Source organism: Sphaerodactylus townsendi, linkage group LG05 (assembly GCF_021028975.2).
Source record: "Sphaerodactylus townsendi isolate TG3544 linkage group LG05, MPM_Stown_v2.3, whole genome shotgun sequence".
NCBI lineage: Eukaryota > Metazoa > Chordata > Lepidosauria > Squamata > Sphaerodactylidae > Sphaerodactylus > Sphaerodactylus townsendi.
In genome coordinates this window covers 19,908,925-19,933,704 of record NC_059429.1, presented here as the reverse complement: position 1 = coordinate 19,933,704, position 24,780 = coordinate 19,908,925, and the positions used below count along the sequence as shown (strand labels likewise).

At 45.1% G+C, this 24,780-nt stretch overlaps 1 protein-coding gene across 1 annotated transcript in view; it reads right to left on the bottom strand.

Annotated features, from left to right (window-relative positions):
* LOC125433724 (phosphodiesterase 4D interacting protein) overlaps nucleotides 1-24,780 on the bottom strand; it is a 68,478-nt gene that overhangs the window by 3,057 nt on the left and 40,641 nt on the right. Inside the window, exons 9-19 of the mRNA XM_048498474.1 lie at nucleotides 19,763-19,870; nucleotides 18,785-18,904; nucleotides 18,326-18,418; nucleotides 15,211-15,429; nucleotides 13,819-13,977; nucleotides 10,763-10,879; nucleotides 9,130-9,267; nucleotides 7,860-8,039; nucleotides 6,945-7,139; nucleotides 1,577-1,658; nucleotides 355-446 (exon numbers count right to left, since the gene is read on the bottom strand). Coding sequence (XP_048354431.1) covers nucleotides 355-446; nucleotides 1,577-1,658; nucleotides 6,945-7,139; nucleotides 7,860-8,039; nucleotides 9,130-9,267; nucleotides 10,763-10,879; nucleotides 13,819-13,977; nucleotides 15,211-15,429; nucleotides 18,326-18,418; nucleotides 18,785-18,904; nucleotides 19,763-19,870 — 1,503 coding nt within the window. The remainder of the gene's footprint in view (nucleotides 1-354; nucleotides 447-1,576; nucleotides 1,659-6,944; nucleotides 7,140-7,859; nucleotides 8,040-9,129; nucleotides 9,268-10,762; nucleotides 10,880-13,818; nucleotides 13,978-15,210; nucleotides 15,430-18,325; nucleotides 18,419-18,784; nucleotides 18,905-19,762; nucleotides 19,871-24,780) is intronic.

Sequence of the window (24,780 nt, the reverse complement as noted above, 5' to 3'; positions counted from 1 at the left end):
CAATTGGGCATGCTGGCAGGGGCTGATGGGAATTGTAGTCCATGAACATCTGGAGTGCCATAAGTTCGCCACCACGGGCCTATGTCATTCATGGGATGGTTGCAGCATGCAAATGGAACTCCAATTTCCTGGAGATGCAAAACCCAGAATTGGATAAACTAATACCCAGGCAACATTATGTCAGTTCTGAGAAAGAGCAGCAGATAAATGGAGGATACCAACCAGCTTCTCAGATCCCTCAGCTGGCACATGGTATATCTCCCCACAAGAGGGCGCCTGCGTCTCAGACCTCTCCTTCCTCTGACCAGCTGCACTACCCTTCCCTTCTCCCCCCCCCCCCAAACCCCAACTCACTCGGCTCTCTCTTTCCTTTCGTGCCAACAGATCAAGCTCTTCTTTCATGCTGGAGAGTTCCTTCTCCAGACCAGCTGTCGACTCCGATGCACCTGAGGAGGGGACAGATACGCATCTCTTTACTCCAGCTCAAAAACTCTGAAATCTAAAAGCAGAGCTCAGGATGGAAAAAAAACCACCTCCCTGGAATACATTTTGTTAGTCTTTAAACGTTTCACCACTTCCATTTAGTTTTGCTGCAACAGACCTCTGCAGAGCTCTAGCGAATGATCCTGTGAGAGGATAGGATCTGTATGTCCTCCATCCCATTGTCCGAGGAAAATTTCGGACTGAGCAGGATCCCAAGTTACTACCAACCAGTGAGAATTTTCTCTATCCTCTGTCTCACCAAGACGCCCTCCCTGAACTAATTTTTCTGCTGCACCCAGTAGGGGTCAGAAGACAAGCCAGCGTGGTGTAGTGGTTAAGAGCAGGTGCGCCCTAATCTGGAGAACCGGGTTTGATTCCCCGCTCTGCCATCTGAGCTGTGGAGGCTTATCTAGAGAATCAGATTAGCTTGTGCACTCCCACACACGCCAGATGGGTGACCTTGGGCTAGTCACAGTTCTTTGGAGCTCTCTCAGCCCCACCTACCTTACGGGGTGTTTGTTGTGGGGGCGGGAAGGGAAAGGAGATTGTAAGCCCCTTTGAGTCTCTTACAGGAGAGGGGGGATATAAATCCAAAGTCGTCGTCTTCTTCTCTTGCAAGATAACTACCCCACTGAAGACCCCCTTGTGTGTGTGCAAAGTGCCGTTAAGTCACAGCTGATTTATGGGGACCCCGAAAGGTTTTCAAGGCAAAGATGTACAGAGGTGGTTTGCCATTTCCTTCCTCTGCATAGCAACTCTGGAATTCCTTGATGGTCTCCCATTCAAATATTAAACAGGGCTGACCCTGCTTAGCTTCCGAGATGTGATGAGGCTGGGCTAGCCCGCACCACCAACAGAGTGCCTGTTAGGAACTACCCAAGTGCAGCAAGTAGTTTCCCCAAATTACCTGTGGAGTCAGGTCTCCACAGATCCACAAGTTACACTGGTTTTCCAAAAATGGGGGGGAGGGGGAAGGGTATGTTTATGGGCTCCCAGTATTCATGGGCTTAGAAACCATTTCTTACACGAAGCTGCAGAACAGCACTTCTTACCAACATGCCTTTTAATTGCACTGAAATCACCAAGGACTTACCATCATCCTTTTTGGACATGCTGTTTTCTCCCTTAGGGATTGTAATAGTGATGTTGTCACCAGATCTTCCTCGCATCAATGCCTGAGAACACAAACACACAGACGTTTTTTAAAACTGATATTTCCAGAGTTAAGGAGACTTCAGACCCTCCATCTGCCAGAGTTAAGGAGACTTCAGACTCTCCATCTGATATTTCCAAAGTTAAGGAGACTTCAAACTCTCCATCTGCCATTACAAAGGGTCGCTACTTATCTATCCCTCTCCAGGATCGGGTTTGTCCACACTTTAAAAACCAAGTGGAGACTCTTCCTCACATTATACTCGATTGCCCGAGATATGTGGGTATTAGGAATTTCTCTCCTTGGCTGGCCCTAGACAAAGCTGAAAGAGACTCTGACAGTTCTGTTGTGGAGCTTCTGTAAAACAATACAGATGTCGTGCTCTTGGAAAAAGTAGCAAAATTTCTTTTACGAGTGACAGAACTTTCTAAGTAATGACCAATGCTAGATAACAGATTCTCTGTCTGTGTTTTGAATGTATTCTTGTTTTGTACTTTACAAATGTCTGGTAACGCTCTAGAGCCTATTTTATATGCCTAATAAAGGTTGTTGTAAAAATGAAAACTTCAGACTCCAGACAAAGCAGACCGGCAAGGATAGCTTCAGAGGATACCTGTATTGGTCTGGAGTAGTAGAACAAGATTTGACTCCAGTGGCACCTAAAAGCCTATCAAGATTCCCAGGGTATAAGCTCTCTTTCCAGGGTACAAGTTCTCTTCCAAGCTCTCTTCATCAAAGATCAGAAAGATGGGGCTCAAGCAGACCTCTCGAATGGCTGACAAAGCTTCCCCCAATTCTGAGAAGCACCACCGATTCCCTCTCACTTGCCTGATACTGGTCACCATTTTTGTACACCCCTGGGTGGGGGAGAGTGGAGTGGCTCCTTTCAGACTACTCCGCCTTGGCCCTTCTGAACTGCAGACCGAAGCTCAGAACAAAGATACCACATGTTCTGTACTTGCCCCCCAAAAGCTGTTGCTGCAGCTAAGGAAAACCTGTCTGATTCAACAAAGAACTGAGGCGGGGCTAATATTCTCAACTGCATACTAATGATGTATTTAAATTCTACAGCGGATCCTACTTTCCACGTATAAAACTTACCAGCAATTACAACTGATGCAATTGTTAATCTCCAGCTCTTGTTTTTTTTTTTTAGACCGACTGTCCCTTCTAGACCTCAAAACACTGTGTGTATTTATGGTCCTACACACACACACAAACTGTGCAAAACTGAGGCCCCTTCTGCACATGCAAAATAATGCACTTTCAATGCACTTTGCAGCCGGATTTTACTGTGCGGAATAGCAAAATCTACTTGCAAACAATTGTGAAAGTGGATTGAAAGTGTATTCTTCTGCATGTGCGGAAGGGGTCTCTGTCATTCAAGAGGGCTTTTCTATGCAGGCAATAGAGTCCTGCTGTATTAATGATCCCAAGTTACTTTGATAAATTATTAGAGACTGTCGGCTGTACTACTGCGTGCAGCTTGCTGAAACGAGGATCGCGCTATGTAATCTTGCATCTTTTAATGTGTCATGTTAGTTTATAATGTGTCATGTTAGTGAGCTCCCAAAGGCATCTGGTGGGCCACTGTGAGTAGCAGAGTGCTGGACTAGATGAACTCTGGTCTGATCCAGCAGCCTTGTTCTTATGTTCTTAATACTTATGCTGTTTCACTTCTCTTTCTAGACTTCTAGTTGGTTCTGCCACCCTACATAAGAACATAAGAACTAGCCTGCTGGATCAGACCAGAGTCCATCTAGTCCAGCACACTGCTACTCGCAGTGGCCCACCGGGTGCCTTTGGGAGCTCACGTGCAGGATGTGAAAGCAATGGCCTGCTGCTGCTGCTGCCGAGCACCTGGTCTGCTAAGGCATTTGCAATCTCATATCAAGGAGGATCAAGATTGGTAGCCATAGATCGATTCTCCTCCATCAATCTGTCCAAGCCCCTTTTAAAACTATCCAGGTTAGTGGCCATCACCACCTCCTGTGGCAGCATATTCCAAACACCAATCACACGTTGAGTGAAGAAGTGTTTCCTTTTATTAGTCCTAATTCTTCCCCCCAGCATTTTCAATGTATGCCCCCTGGTTCTGGTATTGTGAGAAAGAGAGAAAAATATCTCTCTGTCAACATTTTCTACCCCATGCATAATTTTATAGACTTCAATCATATCCCCCCCCCCCCCAGACGTCTCCTTTCCAAACTAAAGAGTCCCAAACGCCACAGCCTCTCCTCATAAGGAAGGTACTCCAGTCCCTCAATCATCCTCGTTGCCCTTCTCTGCACTTTTTCTATCTCTTCGATATCCTTTTTGAGATGTGGCGACCAGAACTGAACACAGTACTCCAAGTGCGGTCACACCACGGCTTTATATAAGGGTATGACAAACCCTAATTCCTACTGCACTGCTTACTGAACGTCCCATCCTGTTGATTGCAATGACTCTGTGTAAACTGCCTTGAGTCCAAGCGAGAAAGGTGGACTATAAATAATGTAAATAAATTTTAAAAACAAGCAAATTAAAGAAGCATACAGAAATAGGGGGGGGAGGGAGGGTTTGGACGTGGGAGATGGGTTTCTGTTATGTCTTAGGGGTTCTATTATGTTTTAAGCACCAGGCATTCAGAAGTATATATAGCTAGTTACTGCAAATATGCAAGACTTCCAGGGCAGCTGGACTCCATTCTGCCCATTTTACCTGAATCTAAGATCCAGCTTATTATCACAGGTTATTGATCCTATGAAAACCCATACAGAGCTAGACAAAGTAAATATGCTTTTAAACTGGAATGATTTCAACTGTTGTCTCACAGTGGCAAAGTTCCTGGCTGAAATTTGTAAACTGAACTTATGATTCAATGGGAAGTTTTATCTTATAATTTTTAACGTATTTATACTGTATGTTCCGTATGCCAATAAAGGCTTATTGAAATGGATGCAAGGCTTCCATTCTTTGAGCTTGCACTTTGAGAGTAGACTGTGTGTTTGCAGGTCGCTGAAATTGTGCGTTTGGGTCTCTAGCCTGGAAAGTAAAAGGAACTGCTCCAGCAAATTCTGCAAGAGTTAATCTCCGTGTTAAAAATAGGTACAGCGCGACCTTATGCAAAATCCTTCTCCGGTTACAAGTTCTGGAAGCAAAGCACTAGCTTGTTAGAGGAATGTTTAAAAAAAAACACCACCACCAAAACAAGACCCAGGCGACTACAAAGAACCATTCATAGGCAACTTGCCCCAGATTTTGCTAAATATCAGAGGAAACCCCAACAGAACCGTGGATCCATGTCGGGGGAGAATCGATTGGGCATGATCTGAAAGGAAAATGCCAGACGTCCTCCCTGCCCCCCCCTCCCCAGCATTCTCCGGCAGCACAACTGGTGAGGGTGATGCAGCTGAGTGACAGAAAATGAAAGGGCCTGCTCAATATACAACACTTTACCAGGGATGGCTGTTTGCTCAGTTTGTGCCCCCCTTTCCATTTTATCAAACCTCCTCCTTTCAGATCATGCCCAGTTGAGAGCCAGCATGGTATAGTGGTTAAGAGAAGGATTCTAATCTGGAGAACAGGGTTTGATTCCCCACTCCTCCGCCTGAGTGGCAGAGGCTTATCTGGTGAACCAGATGTGTTTCTGCACTCCTACATTCCTGGTGGGTAACCTTGGGCTAGTCACAGTTCTTCGGAAATCTCGCTTACCTCACAAGGTGTCTGTTGTGGGGAGAGGAAGGGAAAGGAGCTTGTAAGCCAACGAGTCTCCTTACAGAAGAGAAAGGTGGGGTATCAATCCAAACTCTTCTTATTCTTATTCTCCTTGCAAAATGTCTATTAATCCTCTCCAATTAAGCACTCAATATTTGCTATTGTTCAGCACCAAATTCCCTCCCTTCTTTTCATGGTCACATGCCAAGGGATGCCATGAGCAAACATACACTTGCTCAAACTGACTGCCCTTCCTGTGAGAACTGAGCGGGGGAACCCTCTGCTTTGCCTCTAGGGATTTCATGCATCAGCTGCAGCTGCAGCTGCAAGACATGCAGCTCATGACTTCTTTCTATTAAACCCTGTGCCCTCTTCTCAGAAAATAACTAACAGCACAATAAAGAAAGCAACAAGGAAGTAAAGAGGATGCTAAATACTGAAACAGAAGGAAAGCTTCTGCCTGTACGATAAGGACTGTCTTGCGGGACCATGCAAAGATTCATTTGCTCCAACAACCAGATGCCCCAGAAACTACAGCCAGAGCCTTTTCGACACTGGCCCCGGCCTGGTGGAACACTCAGTCTAAGGACACCAGAACCCTGCAAGATCTATCTCAATTCTGCAGGGCTTGCATGATGCAGTTGTTCCACATGACCCATAGTTGAGGGCAACAACAGAGTTTTCATCTATTTCGGCTGGCCTCCCTTCCCTTCTGCTCCTTTGGTTTGATCATGTAGTATAGAGGTTGGGGGGAATGTTTTGCTCCGCCCTCGGTCGGGTTTTTAAGGCGCCATGATGGATTGTGTCTGGTTCTATTGAAATGAGGTTAGAAGCCTCTGTAAGTCTTGTGTGTCAGGAAGAGTGGGATAAAAATCTAAATAATAAATACAATAAAAGCTCTTAAGCTGGCATGAAGACTTTGGCCGTTCCCCAGTTATTTTGTCAGCGCTATCTGGCACTTTCGAGTCATCGTCTTCTCAGCAGTTTCCCACTAACACGTCTTTCCCAAGAATTCCCCTTATTCATCTGAACCCCTAGTCCTGCACATCTGAAGATTCCCTGAAAGGGTTCTAACAGGCAAATAAGGCAAGGGGCCATATTTATATGCAGCAGTGGCACAGTAGTTGAGAGCAGGTGCATTCTAATCTGGAGGAACTGAGGTTGATTCCCTGCTCTGCTGCTTGAGCTGTGGAGGCTTATCTAAGGAATTCAGATTAGCCTGTGCACTCCCACACATGCCAGCTGGGTAACCTTGGGCTAGTCACAGCTTTTCGGAGCTCTCTCAGCCCCACCCACCTCACAGGGTGTTTGTTGTGAGGGGGGAAGGGCAAGGAGATTGTAAGCCCTTTTGCGTCTCCTGCAGAAGACAAAGGTGGGAAATAAATCCAAACTCCTCCTCCTCCTCTTCTTCTTCTTTATATTTCCAACACAATGTTGTCATCTGGTGGACACGATTATCAGCATTACTTAAGGCTAATAATAAACAACAGATCTGACTTCCTCTCCCCTATTCACAAAATGAAATCTCATGACAGCTGGACATGAGGCCTGGCTACTGGCAAGGACTTTAACACTTCCTTCCTAATACTCTATGTTCTACCCCGCTTACCTGGCTTCGTTGCACCTTGGTGCTCATGGTTTGAAGCAAGCTCTGGATCGCAGCCTTCTGCTCCTCAGTGTGTCGGTTCACATCGTTGAGGCGTTCCTGGATCATCCGCTCCTTCTGCTGGAGACGGAAGCAGAGCTCTTCTACGATATCCCTCTGCCCAGGCCCCATCTTGCGTTGCAGAGCTGCGGAGAGCGCCTAGGATAAAGGAAGGTAATGTCACAAGAGGGCTTTGGACTCCAAGAGGCTGCAACTGTCTGACAATGGTTTGGATGTCATGAAAGGTACTCCACTACAATCACTCAAGCACAGTGGCGTATCTGCCAGAGGAACATGGGGGGGTCAGTTGAGCCCAGGCACCCCCCCCATTGGATCACATGGGGGGAGCCTGCTGCGGGCTGCCCCTTGGCAGGCTCCCCTTGGCCCGGCCCCGCCAGGCTGCTCCTAAGGCCGTGGTGGCGAACCTTTGGCACTCCAGATGTTATGGACTTCAATTCCCACCAGCCCCTGCCAGAATGGCCAATTGGCCATGCTGGCAGGGGCTGATTAGAAGTAGCCAGTCCCGCAGCATCTAAGTATCAAACCTACCACTGCCCTAAATAGCTTGAGGGTGTGGGGGGGGAGTGGTGTGTGCCCAGGCAGGTGTTGCCCCGGGCACCATTTTCTCCCTGTATGCCTCTCTGCTCAAGCATGTGGACAAGGGACAGGTAGGGTTTATGACACGGCACCTCCTGGTGGTCATGAGAAATGGTTACTTTCTGGATTTTCTCCCTTGATAATCCTAAAAGTGTTAATGAAGCTTGGGCCACATCTGCAGATCAGCCCATGGGCCTGCACCCATGACAGACACAGGTTAGGAGGGAGGGAGCTGCAATCTCAGAGCCTCCCCAATGGCTGCAGAAACAGAAAGAGCTTTACCTCCACTTCTTTGTTCCTGTCATGCAGAGCGGTCTGCAGCTGCTGGATGATCCCCTCTTGCTCCACCTGCCAGCTTTGAAATTTCGCTTCTACTTCCTCTTTCACCCACTGGAAGTTCTGGCAGGTTGCCGACAGCTGCTCCAGTTCCAGACCTTTGGTTTTCAGCATATTCTCGAGGCCCTAAATAATGGGGAAATTAAGAAGAAGAGTTTGGATTTATACCCCACCTTTCTCTCCTGTAAGGAGACTCAAGGGGGCTTTCAAGCTCCTTTCCCTTCCTCTTCCTCTCCTAACAACAGACACCTTGTGATGTAGGTGGGGCTGAGAGAGTTCTGAAGAACTGTGACTAGCCCAAGGTCACCCAGCAGGAATGTAGGAGTGCGGAAACACATCTGGTTCACCAGATAAGCCTCTGCCACTCAGGTGGAGGAGTGGGGAATCAAACCCGGTTCTCCATATTAGAATCCACCTCTTAACCACTATACCATGCTCTTAACCACTATACCATGCTGGCTCCTAAGGAGACAAGGAACAATCAACATGGTGGCAAAGCAAGACTATCTTCTGGTCCAAAAGGATACAGTATTTTGTAAAATATTTTTATTAATTTTCTCAAATATGATTCAAAAACAGAAAAGAAAATATAGAAAGAGAAAAAAGAAAACACAGTTACCCATGAACTATGTATGTATTAACTCTAACATGCTGGATCTTAGAATTACAACACTAATATCATTCAGAGAGAACTTTACATAGTTTAAAAATTCGTTACCTTCTAACCCAGGGGTCTGCAACCTGCGGCTCTCCAGATGTTCATGGACTACAAATCCCATCCGCCCATACTGGCATGGTCGATGTAGTCCATGAACATCTTGAGAGCCGCAGATTGCAGACCCCTGTTCTAACCTTTAGTTTCAAAACAGCAACGAGTATCTAGTAAGCAGTTCTTTATATCTTAATCAATAGCAAATTAATATCTCACTTTTATTATTATTCTTACATAATCGATTTGGCCTCAAATAAGAAATACAGTTCCCATTTCTCATAAAACTCATGTTTTGACCGTCGGTTTAAAAGATTTGTTAATCTGGCCATTGTAGTATATTCTCTAACAATCTTCCCAGATCTTCCCAAGAGCCGCTGGCAAAGGCGATGCTGTCAGAAGATCTATAAAAGATACGTTCTAGCCACTGGTCCAACTATCAGCCAGGAAGACATGGTGGACAAACAGAACAGAGTGGCATCGGTAATCTTGGCTGAGGCAACCTACCTGAATGGTGGTCTCATTACTGGACAGGGCCCTACGCAGCCTTTCCAAGTCCTGCTCTCGTTCCCTCAGAGACCAGTGAAGATGCTGCAGCTCTTGCTCTTTCTCTTCAAGCACACGGAACTTTTCATCTACGGCTTGCTACATAAGAACATAAGAACAAGCCTGCTGGGTCAGACCAGGGTCCATCTTGTCCAGCACTCTGCTACTCGCAGTGGCCCACCAGGTGCCTTTGGGAGCTCACATGCAGAGTGTGAAAGCAATGGCCTTCTGCTGCTGCTGCTGCCGCCGAGCACCTGGTCTGCTAAGGCATTTGCAATCTCAGATCAAGGAGGATCAAGATTGGTAGCCGTAGATCAACTTCTCCTCCATAAATTTGTCCAAGCCCCTTTTAAAGCTACCCAGGTTAGCGGCCATCACCACCTCCTGTGGCAACATGTTCCAAACACCAATCACGCATTGCGTGAAGAAATGTTTCCTTTGATTAGTCCTAATTCTTCCCCCCAGCATTTTCAATGTATGTCCCTGGTTTTAGTATTGTGAGAAAGAGAGAAAAATTTCTCTCTGTTGACATTTTCTACCCCATGCATAATTTTATAGACTTCAATCATATCCCGCCTCAGACGTCTCCTTTCCAAACTAAAGAGTCCCAAATGCTGCAGCCTCTCCTCATAAGGAAGGTGCTCCAATCCTTCAATCATCCTTATTGCCCTTCTCTGCACTTTTTCTACCTCTTTGATATCCTTTTTGAGATGTGGCGACCAGAACTGAACACAGTACTCCAAGTGCAGTCGCACCACTGCTTTATATAAGGGCATGACAATCTTTGCAGTTTTATTATCAATTTCTTTCCTAATGATCCCCAGCATAGAGTTTGCCTTTTTCACAGCTGCCATGCATTGAGTTGACATTCCCATGGATGCTCCGAAAGATACAGGCAGGACAAAAGAGGGAGCAAGGATCACAAACACAAACTGCCATAAGGGACACAAATCAAAACTTAGGTCAGTGATGGCGAACCTGTGGCACGGGTGCCAGAGGTGGCACTTGGAGCCCTCTCTGTGGGCACGTGCACACAGAGTTCATCATGTGGGGGGCGGAAAATCCCCCCCCCACACACACACATCTAGGCTGGCCTGGGCCACTGAGCATGACGTGCGCGCACCGCGGTGAGCAGGGAGGACTCAGCTGGTGGGCCTGGTGCCTGTGCCCTGGGTGGCTGTTGCCTGGGGGGGGGGGGGCGCAGAGGAGGCAGAGATGCTAGAGAGGCACAGAGCAGTGTGTGCGGGACTTGCTGGAGGCTAGAGCAGGCTGGCCCCTGCTCGAGCAGGTGGGGTGGAGGAAGAGGGAGCCAACAGTTTTTTTCTAAACAAAAACCTCAGCATTCAGGTTAAATTGCCGGGTTGGCACTCTGCGATAAATAAGTGGGGTTTGGGTTACAATTTAGGCACTCGGTTTCAAAAAGGTTCGCCATCACTGACTTAGGTGAAGCACTACCGTTCATTATTAAGGAACTCCAGTTCCTCTTCAGTGTGCAAGACAGGAGGGGGAAAACACATTTGCTATGGACAACCACGAATGTCTCAAAAATCTAACTGCTGGCAACCTCCCGACAGGAGGGTAGCTCGGCACTTACCTCCAGAGCAACATCTCTGTCTTTGACTCGCTGTTGCAATTTCTGTACCATGTCAGCAGCTGCAGAGGGGGGGCTCTTGTCCAAGTTCTGATGATATTGGAGAAGTTCTTTAAACTCCTAAAGAGTCAAAGAATGCATCAGCACCTGTCAGCAATATCAAACGGTACTACACAAGTCTAAGAAGCACTGAGGATGAAAATGATACTGAAGGAAGACCCCAGTGGTGGTGGGTGGTGGTTTTGAGCAAAATAATCTACAGCTGCTGTGGATGGCGCCAGCAAATCGGATCTGTAGCACAGGTGTAGTAGTGTGTCAAATTGTTTTATTTATGGAGTTTCATATATAAGCCATGTTATCAAATGGAAGATAACCCTGTGACAATTTGCCTAAAAAGCACCTTCTACTCTTTTAATCGTAACAGATCATTATAACAACCTACACTGGGGTAGACTTGCAGGTAATCTAGAAGACTACTTCACACCTACCGAAGGAGTAGAGATAAATGACAGTCTTATACAGTGGTTAGAGAATCACTCACAGACACACACACACGCAGACCATGTTCAAACTCTCAGCCTTGAAATTCCTAAGCTCACCCGACACATAAAAGTGGTCAGGTCACTGAAGGAAAGGAAAGCTAAAAAAACTTGAGTTAGATATTTAACATTTCTAGAATTTTATTTCGTTTGAAGCTGGGGGGAGGGGGGATCAGATTTTACCATATTAAAACAGGAGGGACTGAAATATATGTAATACATCAAACTAGAACAAATTCTTATTACTTTCTGTAAAAATATGCACAATGTGTCTCAACATTTAAAATAAATGTAGCAAACAATAAGGTGTTAATTGTATGAATGCCTTAATTTTATTTAAATTATTATAAGGGAGGTGAGGATTTCTATTTTATTACCCACTGCCATCTGTTTTTACCATCTGTTTTGGCATTGAAATGTCATAGTTTTTAATATTGCACTGTTATTTATGTTTTTAAATGTTTTAAGGATTGTAGTCCGCCCTGAGCCCTGTGGGGATAGGGCGGGATATAAATTTGAAAAATAAATACATAAATAAATTATATTCAGTGTTAGACATGCAGCTACAAGTCTCTGCACCCCAAGATACTTGGGGAAAAATTTGTTGAAAACTGAGGCCAATCCGTATTGGGGTTAATACATTAGATACCAAACAAAAGAAATCTGCATATATAACAACAGTACAAAAAACCCATACTGTAATTAAAGAGGGGTGCAGTCCTATGAATACTGAACTAGAAGTGAGACCTAGTGAACTCAGTGAGTTTGAAAGCAGCCTGATTGAGAATGTCCTCTTAAGTATCTTTCTCAACGCAGACTCCTTCATGTCATTCTCAGGATCCCCTATCTCTGGGATCATAGGTCTTGGAGGTCAGTGGTTAGCGGAAGGAGGGGAGAGCGAGGAAACTTCCATTCTGCCTTTGAAAAATTTAGTCTGGAGCCAACCGTTGGGACTTTGCTTCCAAATATATATGCACTGGAGCAGCTGCTGCCGCCATAACCCTAGAGAAATATGATCGCATGGCTATTTATATATCAGTAAATAATATACTTTCAACATATGAATAGAACTCCAGTTGATTTCGAATCAGCGTCTGAGAGATGCGCAGTTTGAGTCTGAAGTTTTGCAGGAGTTTTACAAACGTCAGAAAATAGTGTTTGCATGGACTAAAATAAGGTGCTCATGCCTTACTTGTGCTAGCATGTTTTTAAATCTTATGTATTTTAAACATTCCTCGGTTTCTCTCAGTGCAGAAGGTGAAGGGATATTATGCAAACAAGGACATGCCAGGCTTAAGGAAGCCTGGGGACAGAGTAAAATTCCCCGCCTGAGTCCTAATGCCTACCTAGCCTCCACCCATTTGGAAGTTTTAAAGTAACACTATATTTTGCCATAAATACTCTTGTATCAGTGTATCATGTTCAATAATGCACAAAATAATGGTTTTGACAAAGGCAGTGTGTAAAAATGAATGATAATTCTCATATTTGTTTGGGACTACATTCTAATGTGGAAGGATACTGCAACACGTCAATTGACTTTACTAACATCTTTGTCTGAGACAGAGTATAGAATGCATACCGTGTTTCCCCAAAAATAAGACAGGGTCTTATATTAATCTTTGCTCCAAAAGATGGGCTAGGGCTTATTTTCAGGGGACGTCTTATTTTTTGCGCCCCAGAGGCGTAGCGCCCAGGGGGCGGGGGCGTTCCAGGGCGTGGCAGGGGCAAGCAAGGTGGAGGCTGTGCCGGGGAATCTGTAACTAGGGCTTATTTTTGGAGTAGGGCTTATATTTCAAGGATCCTCCAATAATCCCGAAAAATCATAATAGGGCTTATTTCGGTGTAGGTCTTATTTTCGGGGGAAACATGGTAGAGACTCCATAGCTCAAGTTTAGCCAGTGCAGTTTCCTTGAAAAGTTTTCTTTGGTCCCTTCTCATGACAACAGGGCACAGGTGAGAAGGGGTGGGGCGCTATGGTTCACAGGGCATCTGCTTGGCATGCAGAATGTCCCAGGTTCCATCTACAGCATCCTGTTAAAAGGACCAGGTAGTAGGTGATATGAAAGACCTCTACCTGAGACCCTGGAGAGCTATTGCCGGTCTGACTAGACAATATTGACCTTGACAGAGTCATGTTCTGATCCAACATAAAGTGAAAAGAAGAAAACTTGTACCAACCAGGCTACAATAATTACTTCAAACATTTGTTCTCCCACTGGAGTAGCAATTTACTTATAAGTAACCAAAATAATTTTACAACACAATAACAAGATCTTGTTATTTGTTATAAAAACCAGAACAAATACTTATAAGTAAATTGCTACTCCAGTGGGAGAACAAAATTTTGAAGTAATTATTGTAGCCTGGTTGGTACAAGTTTTCTTCTTTTCACTTTGGTTGTGTACCTTCCCCTTTTGCATAGCACGGAGGACTGATCCAACATAAGGCACCTTCATAGATGTATGACAGTGGGGGAGACTTCGGACACTAACCAGAACTTGAATGCCAATTCCGCACCTGCACAAGCTGTTCTTTGTAAGCCAGGCAGTAGTTCAACTGCTTGATTTTCTGCTCTTGCCCCTTGATCGCTGAGCATTTCTCCCTCTCCACAGTCCAGCACTGCCAGTTCTTGGTCTGTAGCTCTGTTTGCAGCTGCTGAAGAGTAGCCTGCAACTCCTGCAGAGGAAGAAGAGTTGGTTTTGACACCCTGCTTTTCTCCCCCATGAGGAGCCTCAATCGCCTGCCCTTCCTCTCCTCTTCCTTGTGAGGTAGGTGGGGCTGAGTTCCAAAAAACTGTGACTGATCCAAGATCACCCAGTGGGCTGCAGGTGGACGGGCAGGGAATCTAATCTGCTTCTCTGGATTAGAGCTCGCCGCTCAAGCGGAGGAGTGTACAACCCAATCTGGTTCTCTAGATTACAGTGCACCCAGAGGTGGGATCCAGCAGGTTCTCACAGGTTCCTGAGAGTAGGTTACTAATTATTTGTGTGTGCCGAGAGGAGGTTACTAATTGGTGATTTTGCCACGTGATTTTTGCCTTAGTTACGCCTCTCCCCTCAGCAGTAGTGCGCGGAACTTGAAGCAGTCTAGCAGGAGGTGCACCGGCGTGTGTGGCAGCCTGCGCCTGCATGCATTCGTTTCCCGCCCAAGGACTGGCACAGTGGCTGCGTCATTGCCACAGCCCTGCCCAGGAATGCCCCGCCCCCAGAATGCCCGGCCACGCCCCCGTTGTGCCCCGCCCATCCCATTGGCGCTACGCCACAGTTTGAATCCCACCACTATGGGAACCTGTTACTAAAATTTTTGGATCCCATCACTGAGTCCACCACTCCAAATCTTTACACCACGCTGGCAACATGAACTGGTCAGGCCAAGGTTCCCAGAAGATAGTGCAAACTATTTTTTCAAAACTCCGCAAAACCAACCCTAGCAAGCTTCACCACAAATACCACCATCTGTGTACACGGATTTGCCTCTACAGTGAGTATAATCCATAGCATCACATGTGCGTGGTGGCAGCTGCTTCCAAAGTAAATGTTCATTGTATTGTCGAAGGCTATCACGGCCAGAATCACTAGGGTGTTGTGGGTTTTCCGGGTTGTATGGCCATGTTCCAGTAGCATTCTCTCCTGATGTTTCACCTGCATCTCTGGCTGGCATCTTCAGAGGATCTTCAGCCACAGATGCAGGCAAAACATCATGACAGAATGCTACTGGAACACGGCCATACAACCCGGAAAACCCACAACACCCTAAATGTTCGCTTTCTACTCCTCCAAATGAAACACATAAGTGCTAAAGGCACCTGTCAGCTGACCATGATACGCAGCACAACTTTCCCAAGTTTCTTTAAGGCTCAGATATTTCCATTTGTGCAAATGCTGAAGCAGATGCCCGGTCGGGCCGTACCCAATTTTGCTTCCACGCCGCTTCTTTCTGCTGCTGCTCCTCTTGCAACCATGTCTCTACAAGCTGGGTGGCTCGCTTCTCCTCGGCCAGCTGGCGATCCTTTTGCTGCTTGGCCCTTCTCATCTGCTGCAGCTCCAGCTGAACAACGGAAAGGGTGTTCTGCAACTCAAGCAGAGCCATTTGCTGCTTCTGCTGCGACGAGGAAGAACTCTCTGAGTCCTAGCAAAAAATAAACACACAGAAATAGGAGCAAATTTAGATTGAGTTCATCAGACAGGGAAACAGTGATATTTCCTAACAGCATTGATGTTTAAAACTGTGCTATCAGGCATGATCAGAGAGGCCTACAGAAAGGAGGAGGAGGAGTTTGGATTTATACCCTGCTTTTCTCAACAGTAAGGAGTCTCAAAGCAGCTTACAAACTCCTTCCCCTTCCTCTGACCACAACAGACACCCTGTGAAGTAAGTGGGGCCGCGAGAGTTCAGAGAGAACTGTGACTAGCTCAAGATCACCCAGCAGGCTTCGTGTGTAGCAGAGTGGAAAACAAACCTGGTTTACCAGACTAGAGTCCGCCACTCTAAAAGGAGAATCAAAGCTTATCCAGATTAGAATCCACCTGCTCTTAACCACTAAACTATGTTGGACATTCCTGTTCTCTGAGGTGCCCCACTGGTGTGGCCTATCCCTGAAGACAGGTAAGTCTCTGCAGAGAGAATTCAACTATTCTCAACAGCTGCTCTTGCTACTGACCTGGTTGATCTCAAATAGCAGTCCTTATACGGTGGCACCCACCAGAGCTGCTGCTAATCTACTTTCCGGCTTTAAGGGGAATGCGAGACACTAGAACCCACAGTGTACTTGAATCGTGTTAAATCAAATCACAGAAGACTGCGCCACATCAGTGTCAGATGTATAAGGAGATGAGTTCCCTTCATTCCTTTGTTATGCTTCCTCTATATTAGCATATATTTTCACAAGTCTGAACGTGATTTCTGTGCACTCAAAGCTAAACTGCAACTCACGTGTAGAATTCTGCAGCAGAGGATTCCTAAAGATATCTGTTGACAAACACGCAAAGTAAGGGTGGTGAAACCATTTGCAGGCAAGAAGGGGTGGAGCCTGCTGTTTTTCTGCCTTTTGCGTGTTAGTTCGGGGAAGGGGTTTAGCAGAGAAAAAGTGCAGAATGGGAAATGGGTTATGCAATTATGCTGCTGCTTCTTCAATGCCAGCCTATTTTACATAGGTTCAGTCAATCCACTGTTACACCCAAAAGGCTAATTCACTTGTCCTAAGACAACGATGATTTTCGAATCTTTATAATGTCATGTACATATAGAAATTCTTCTCTCATCATTCACCAAAAATAAATCATTCAAACTTACAAGTTAACTACAATGTTAACAATACAAAGAAATCTTAACAACGTACACTTTTGTCAATCATCAACCATATTTGGGCTTGGCCAGTCTTTTTAAAAATTATTTAACCAATGAAACTTAACAACATGCACATCATGCCCACCATAAAATCATTAATCCTTTTTTGGCTTAGGTATATTTTGGCAAACTCCGGTAGGTTTGGTCTCGGAAATCCTTCGATTAGGATTTGCTCTTCCGAGACTACAGCTGACTGCTTTCTCTCATGTCTTGTGTATTGTCTTCAAGAGAAGAGGAAGACAACACACAAGACATGAGAGAAAGCAATCAGCGGTAGTCTCGGAAGAGCAAAAGTCAGAAACGGTTAATACAAAATTATTTGAGAGCATTATACATTGAGCTACAAGTATTAGGCCTAACTGAAGGATTTCTGAGACCAAGCCTACCTAATTAGAACAAGTGAATTAGCCTTTTGGGTGTAAAACTGGATTGACTGTTCCTATATAGTGGACCCATCCCATAATAATATTTTGAATATGGTGGAGCCTATTTTACATGGCAGCAGCAAAGCATATGAGTGGGAACCCCACCTCAGAGAAGAACCAGACAACTGCTCGGAGAAGGCATAACAGCGCTTGTTCTCTCTTCCAACAACTGGATTTAAACTGCTGAGGGTAATCGCTAGAAACCTGGATGCTGCAGTCAGGAAAACTCAATGCAGAGAAGAAGAGTTGGATTTATATCCCCCCTTTCCTGTAAGGAGACTCAAAGGGGCTTACAATCTCCTTTCTCCCCCCCCCCCCGCACAGCAACACCCTGTGAGGTGGGTGGGGCTGAGAGAGCTCCAAAGTACTGTGATTAGCCCAAGGTCACCCAGCCGGAATGTAGGAGTGTGGAAACACATCTGGTTCACCAGATAAGCCTCCACAGCTCAAGTGGCAGAGCAGGGAATCAAACCCGGTTCTCCAGATTAGAGCACACCTGCTCTTAACCACCACACCACGCTGCTCTCTAAGAGAGAGCTGGGAGGCACGCTGAGAAGAAGAAGAAGAAGAAGAAGAAGAAGAAGAAGAAGAAGAAGAAGAAGAAGAAGAAGAAGAAGAAGAAGAAGAAGAAGAAGAAGAAGAAGAAGAGGAGGAGGAGGAGGAGGAGGAGGAGGAGGAGGAGTTTGGATTTATATTCCCTCTTTCTCTCCTGCACGAAACTCAAAGGGGCTTACAATCTCCTTGCCCTTCCCCCCTCACAACAAACACCCTGTGAGGTAGGTGGGGCTGAGAGAGCTCCGAGAAGCTGTGACTAGCCCAAGGTCACCCAGCTGGCATGTGTGGGAGTGTACAGGCTAATCTGAATTCCCTAGATAAGCCTCCACAGCTCAGGGGGCAGAGCTGGGAATCAAACCTGGTTCCTCCAGATTAGATACACGAGCTCTTAACCTTCTATGCCACTGCTGCACGAATCACGAGAGAGGAAGCCAAGGGATGCCCTACAATTCCAAGGATAGCCAGAAGCTCAGCACCTTACAGGAGTACTGCAAGAACTTTTTGTCAAACTGTCACTAAGACAGGGATTTAAAATTTTTAGAATCTAATTTTCGGGATCTAGTGAAGATTTTCCTGGGCCGTTTTCTGGATCATATTGTTTTTAGAGTGAAAGGCCTTGTAATAATCTGAACAACAAAAGCACCGAATCTTTGGGATCAAAAAAGAAAAAGAAAAGAAAATGACCCAGAGACACATACCTGCAATTGTCCAAGCTGGCTTCTATGTAGCATATCTTGCAGCTTGGTTATTGTCTCATTCTGCCCTTCAATCACGCGATACAGTTCTTCAGACTACAGGATTGAGCAAACAAGAGATCAGCAAACAGACCAGAAGCAACCAACAGATTGCCCCTTGCCTGTCTGAGATGGCATCCCACAAGACATACTAAAAAGGGTTAACTTGCCCCACTTCTGCAGGGTCACCATCATCTAAACACACTGTCTAACACAGGGGTAGGGAACCTGTGGCTCTCCAGATGTTCAGGAACTACAATTCCCATCAGCCTCTGGTAGGGGCTGATGGGAATTGTAGTTCCTGAACATCTGGAGAGCCGCAGGTTCCCTACCCCTGGTCTAAAAGTACCCTTACATGTGCCACCCGGGATAGCTAAGTCTCTATCACCATTTACTCTGCAAAAATATCAGAAGATTCCAAACCTCAGTTTCTTTGCTTTTCAGAGTCTCATTCAAATTCTGGATTTGGTGGTCTTGCCTCTGGGATGTTTGCTGGACAGACTTCAATTCAAAATCCATCTCATTCAGTTTCTCTTGCAGCAACTGAATATATCAATAAAATCATCAGTTTATTCAAAGGGAGATAACTTTTAAACTAAGAGCTAGCATCGTTCATTTCATTTGGACTTTCTAGTGTCAATGCAAACTTGACCTGTCGCTGAATTACTCCACACCCAGCCCTGCTTTAAAAGATTCAAATGTCAGTTGAACTGATGAAGAAAAAGAGTTTTATATCCTGTTTTTATCTATCGTAGGAAGCCTCAGAGCAGCTTACAATCTCTTCCTCTCCCCACAACAGGCACCTGTTGACGTAGGTGGGACTGAGAGAGTTCTGAGAGAACTGTGACTAGCCCAAAGAAGGAGGGAGGGAGGACAAATGGAAAGAAGGCAGAGGGAATTCCAACAGTTATACACAATCCAAAAGCAGATAACATTTTTTACTTGATAACTCTTTTTCCCAGGCTCCTAGGCTGAAACCGCAAGAAGGCCTCAGTAACCAGAAAGATGCCAGGAGCTGAGCTAACATTTAGAGGGATGTAGGAGCAAGACCAAAATAGTGCTGTCCTCTAACAAGGTAGAGTCAGTCTTGGGGGGAGGGGGGCAAAGTTTACCCTCCTCCTTAGTATCAAACTTCCTTAGAAGATCTATCTATAATCAAAGGGAACTCCTGCCCAGCAGTACTGAGTACTGACCTACCCTGGAACAACTAGAGAAATTAAGACTGCGCCCTATCAGACCAACACGAATCAGATTTTATGCAGGCCGTTGTCCAATGTTATAACCGTTATTGGCAGAAGACAGAATAACACAAGCGGACACAATCTTGCTGACACACAGCATACCGGCTTTACACATACTTCCCCAAAACCCACTTAAAGCCCTGACATTTTTAAAAAGTACCTTATTGTTAGCATCAAAGTGGCGGATTTGTTCCAGCAATTCAGCATTATTTAATTCCAAAGCCTGCTTGCCTAATGAAGAGTCGTGCCATGTGAGTTGCTGTTGATCCTCCCACGAATTCTGCAGAAGTAGAAAACCGAAGAAAGTGTACAGTGATTAACAGTTTGTTTGTGTTGTCTTCAGCTGTTACTATTCAGAAAGGGGGTCTGCAACCTGCGGCTCTCCAGATGTTCATGGACTACAAATCCCATCAGCCCCTGCCAGCATGGCCAATTGGCTGATGGGAACTGTAGTCCCAGAAGGGGCTGATGGGAACTGTAGTTCATGAACATCTGGAGAGCCGCAGGTTGCATACCCTGAATGGATTGGGCAGACTGGTAATGAATATTAGGGAACTAATCTAAAGACTGCATGACTTCAAGAACCTGTTCATTACACACATTCTGTCTCTGCTCTTTGACCTTTTCTACTGATTCTTCTCAGGCTCTCAAAGGCTGAAAATTACACTCTATATTCATACATACATTAGACTTTATTGGCATAATTTTTTCCCTATTCTATGAAAACTCACTTTTTGTTCTTTCTCCTCCCACACTTTCTCTACCACTGGCCTTGATGTTTTATTCAAACTAAATTCAATAGCATTTGGCAGAAGATTTCCTTATCACCAATGCCTTCCAACCAACAGGGGAGCATGGAAGAGGCCCTTGCGGCTACAAAAGTATACTCAAAGCTGCCACCTCCACTATTATCCCTAGAAGTCTTGTAAAGGGTCTTACCTGTAAACCCAGTGGCACAACCACCTGACCAGCCAATTTTTGTAATGTAATCTATATATATATAAAACTAACCGTCCGTTGGTTGGTGACGGTCTAACTTGATGGAAACGGGTTGGACCTGGATCGCCCCCAACTTTCAATGCGTGACATCCCTTCCGCGTGGCGAGCCAGTAATCCAGCTTCTTCACCCAAGGGTTCCAGGTCACACCTGAGCCCCGTGTAAACTGCCCATTTCCCTCAAGAGGACCTCGCCATGGGCCAATGAGGGACCCTTGGCCGTTCCAGAGGCGTGGCTTGTCCGCCTTCGTCGCGTGTGTCGCGCATTCGTGCTGTAGAAACCCCTGCTGCCGGACCCCAGAGACCAGGGAGGAGCCGCCCCCAGCCAAGCCGCTGGAAAGTCCCTGGCACGGCTCTCCCCTTCCTCCCTCCATCCCAACCCCTAAAGCCACAGCAAAGCATGGCCGGGCCAGCTAGTATAACATGTAAAAGCAGATAATGGTGCCCTATCTCTTGAAATGGAAACAATCACGTTCAGCTACACAACTGAGCTTCTTCAAAATCCACACACCAGCCTAGTAGAAGTCAAATTGCACTAGAGGAAATCTACACACAACTTCTAACAGACCCAGTGTGACATGACACCTGTCACAACGCCCTCGATTCATGAGGCACAAATTATCCTGCAACCGTTCCACATCAGAGCGGAGGGCACAGATGAGGTTTGACAAGTGATTCTAGATTGTGGCAGGTTCATGGATTGTTTAAGAAACTGCTAACCAGTGCAGGTGAACTATTATACCAAACATCCTAGCACTGGAAGAAGAGCTATGCTGGATCAAAGGTCCATCAAGTCCACCATTATGTTCACACAGGGGTCAAGCTACTGCCTTTAGGAAGCCTGCAAACAGGAGGGACTTCAATACCATCTTTCTCCCTGTGCTCACTCAGCAACTAGTTCTAGAACTGGAGGGAGCAGAGGGCATCTATCATGACTCAGCAGCCATTGATCGCTTCTTTCCTCCACTAATTTATCCACCCCTTGCCTTAAAGCCTTCCCAGCTGGGAGCCATCACGACATCCTGTGGAAGCAAATTCCACAATTTAACTAACAATTTTGCTTTTAAGACGGGACACAGTCAGGCACTCAAATGTTCCTCTTAAGTTCAACCCTATATTCTTATGCTAACCTTCATGAAATGTCAACACTAGTCCCGTCAATTATTGTATTTATATGACATTCCTGTGCACCAAAATGTGTGATGTAATTCTTTGTGGCCTCGCTCTCTCCCCAGCATACGTTATACAGGAATGTTCTCTGCAATACTTGGAACCACTTGAAATTCAGCCTGCGGCCACGGGTACTCCCACATAAACAAACCGTTTCTGGAGAAAGGCTGCAGAAGGAATCTCTGACATAACTGGGGGCATGCTAAAAATTCATCTGAGCCTGATCTGAATAGGATCCACACTAGCATTCTGAATCAGGCCCAGACAAGGCTCTTAACAAATTAAATTAAATCTGTAAATACAGCAACAGGACGTGGCTCTAATTGTACTTCTTACTCTGTGAAAGTCACAATCCAACTGAGAACCAAAATCAATGCACCACTGCTTGGCCTATCGGCTACTGCCTCTTTTAATACCATACAATTAGAGCTCTGGACCAGGTTTCACGTCTTGCCTAGCAATGGGGTAAACAGAAGCAGAAACTAGCAATGCCAATAATTACAAAAGTGGCACACATGCCATGAATTACAACTGGACAGCCACACCCTACCAAGCAGAAATCTGCCTGAGTCCTTTCACTGGGTGGAAAGGCTGCATGTTACTTGGCTCTGAATGAACTGTGTGATGCAAGAGAACCAGCATGGTATAACGAGTAGTGTTGGACTAGTACTAGGAAGACCCAGGTTCGAATCTCCACTCTGCCTGTGGAATTTATGTTGCACTAGCCTTGGAGCTTGGACGAGACCAGTATGGATCCAGGTTCTAGTTAGTTTAGCGGACTTTCACTGTATTACACAGGACCTTTGTTGTGTACTACACAGGATTTTTAAAATCAATATTAGGGTCTATATTTCAGATACCCTATGGTGCTGTTGTATTGTTGGTGGTATTGGACATGCATTATACTTATAGCATGTCTTATACTTATATATTTCATCTGAAACAAGACAGAAATTGCTGCGAGCCTTTTTCAATGTAAATTCTATTGTGTTGTTGTATAGAAGCTGCCCTGATGAATGTATACCCAATACATCTTACGAGGCGAGCAGTAACTCATGAAACTGTATGTCAGAATAAATGTTATCAGTCTTCAATTTTATTTACACCCTTCTTTTCTCACCAATGGGAACTTTTCTCACCAATGGGAACTTGAAGTAACTTTTTGTACATTTATTCTCCTCCACTAGTCTTGCAACTGTCTAAGTGGGTTCAGTTTAGAGACTATTATGGGCTGGCGGTAGGGTTGCCAACTCTTGGGTGGGAAATACCAGATTTGGGGGGGTAGAGTTTGAGGAGGGTGGGTCTTGGGGAGGGGAAAGAGTTCACTGAGTTATATTTCCAGAGTTCATCCTCCAAAGCAGCAATTTTCTCTAGGTAAACTGAACCCTTTCACCTGGAGATCAGTTGTAATCCCAGGAAATTGCCAGCTATCACCTGGGAATTGGTAACCCTGAGAGTCACCTAGCAAGTTTCCATGGCAATATAGGGTTTGAAGTCTAGTCTGCCACTCTAAGCACTATGCCACACCTGCCCCTTAAACTGCTGATGGACTTTGTATTGTTGAAGCACTGCTGGATTCCTGTTTTATTCGACTGCTACATTCTAATAGCAATCCATCTAATATTATGGCTAGGATTACACAACTGCACTCTATGTAAGTCTAGAAAGAAGGCATCGGCCTGACAGCATGCTTTTGTAAACTGAATCCAAGACCTTTTCTGCATTTACAACTTGCCATGGACTTTCCCACTGGTCAAATCTTCTGTTTTGGAAACTTTTCTGTGAGATCAATCCACACACCTCCTATTCCTGTAATACTCTCGATTGACCCTTCAGTTGCATGACCCAAAATGCTGCTGTTAAAAAATATATTGTCCTAATGGTGGTGGGATGTCATCCCAGATGAACATGCCACCTTATGCAGATCAATGTATCAGCAGTTAGAAGCTAGGGAAATTGGCAATGGAAGTTGCTGCTACAGGAGGAAACTGACAAGCAGCTGTTGCAGTAAACCACGTCAATTTCCTTCTGCAAAAGCAAGTTCCCTTGTTAGTTTCACTACTTCTAAATGCAGACACAGCCTGAGACCTTAAAATGAAACTGCTCATTTGGAATGAAACTGACAAAGCGGATAAAATTGACCTGGCTTGTATCTATGCCCTAATACTTAATGCAATAGAGACTTTTTAAAAATCCTTTCAAAAATGAAGGCTTGACGGGGTGGAGAAAATGGGGAGGTTGGGTGACTATATGGGCATTTCAACATATTTTCGCACTCTGGGGAAAAATGGCTCAGAAACAGAAAAAGTCATGATAAAAGTGCTTGGGAAAACAAAAGAGGAAAAATGAAAGGAAAACATTTTCAGAACCAAAGGAGGGGGGGGGAGAGTGCAGAGTCCAGACAAAAAATGTATAGCATTTGGCAGCAAGATCTATTGTAAGCAATTCAAGCAGAAAAGGCCTTAATGTCCTCCACAGATGCAAACTGATGTCAAGGTTCTGTTCTCATGTAAGGCTTCCGTGTTTGCTCCCCGCTGAGTATTTTTTTTAGTTTTGTCAGCACAATGTGCATACGTGTTGGTTTAATTAGTTAGTTAGTTAGTTTAATTAGTTAAACCAACTCAATAGAAACCTCATCACCTCTACTCAATAGTTCTGCAGTTGCTAAAGTAACAGTCAAGCAATTTATTCCTTGAGACTAGATTAATATTGGGACTACACTTACCCAGATGATCTAAATGCAATTAGATTGATATGGATATTTCTAAATTAAAACTGACAGCAACGCTTTTCATTAAATGTGGCAGGGAAATTGCTCCTTAATACATTTTCAAAACCTAGCAAAGCCATAGAAATTCATGATGAAATATAAACATAAACACGATTATTTGGAATGCCAACCACAATGGACTCTGTGGGGGTTACCTGCTTCCAGAAAGGAATGGCAACTACTGCTAAAATAATCGCTGAAATGATCAACAGATAAACCAATCACACACAATAGTCGCCTGC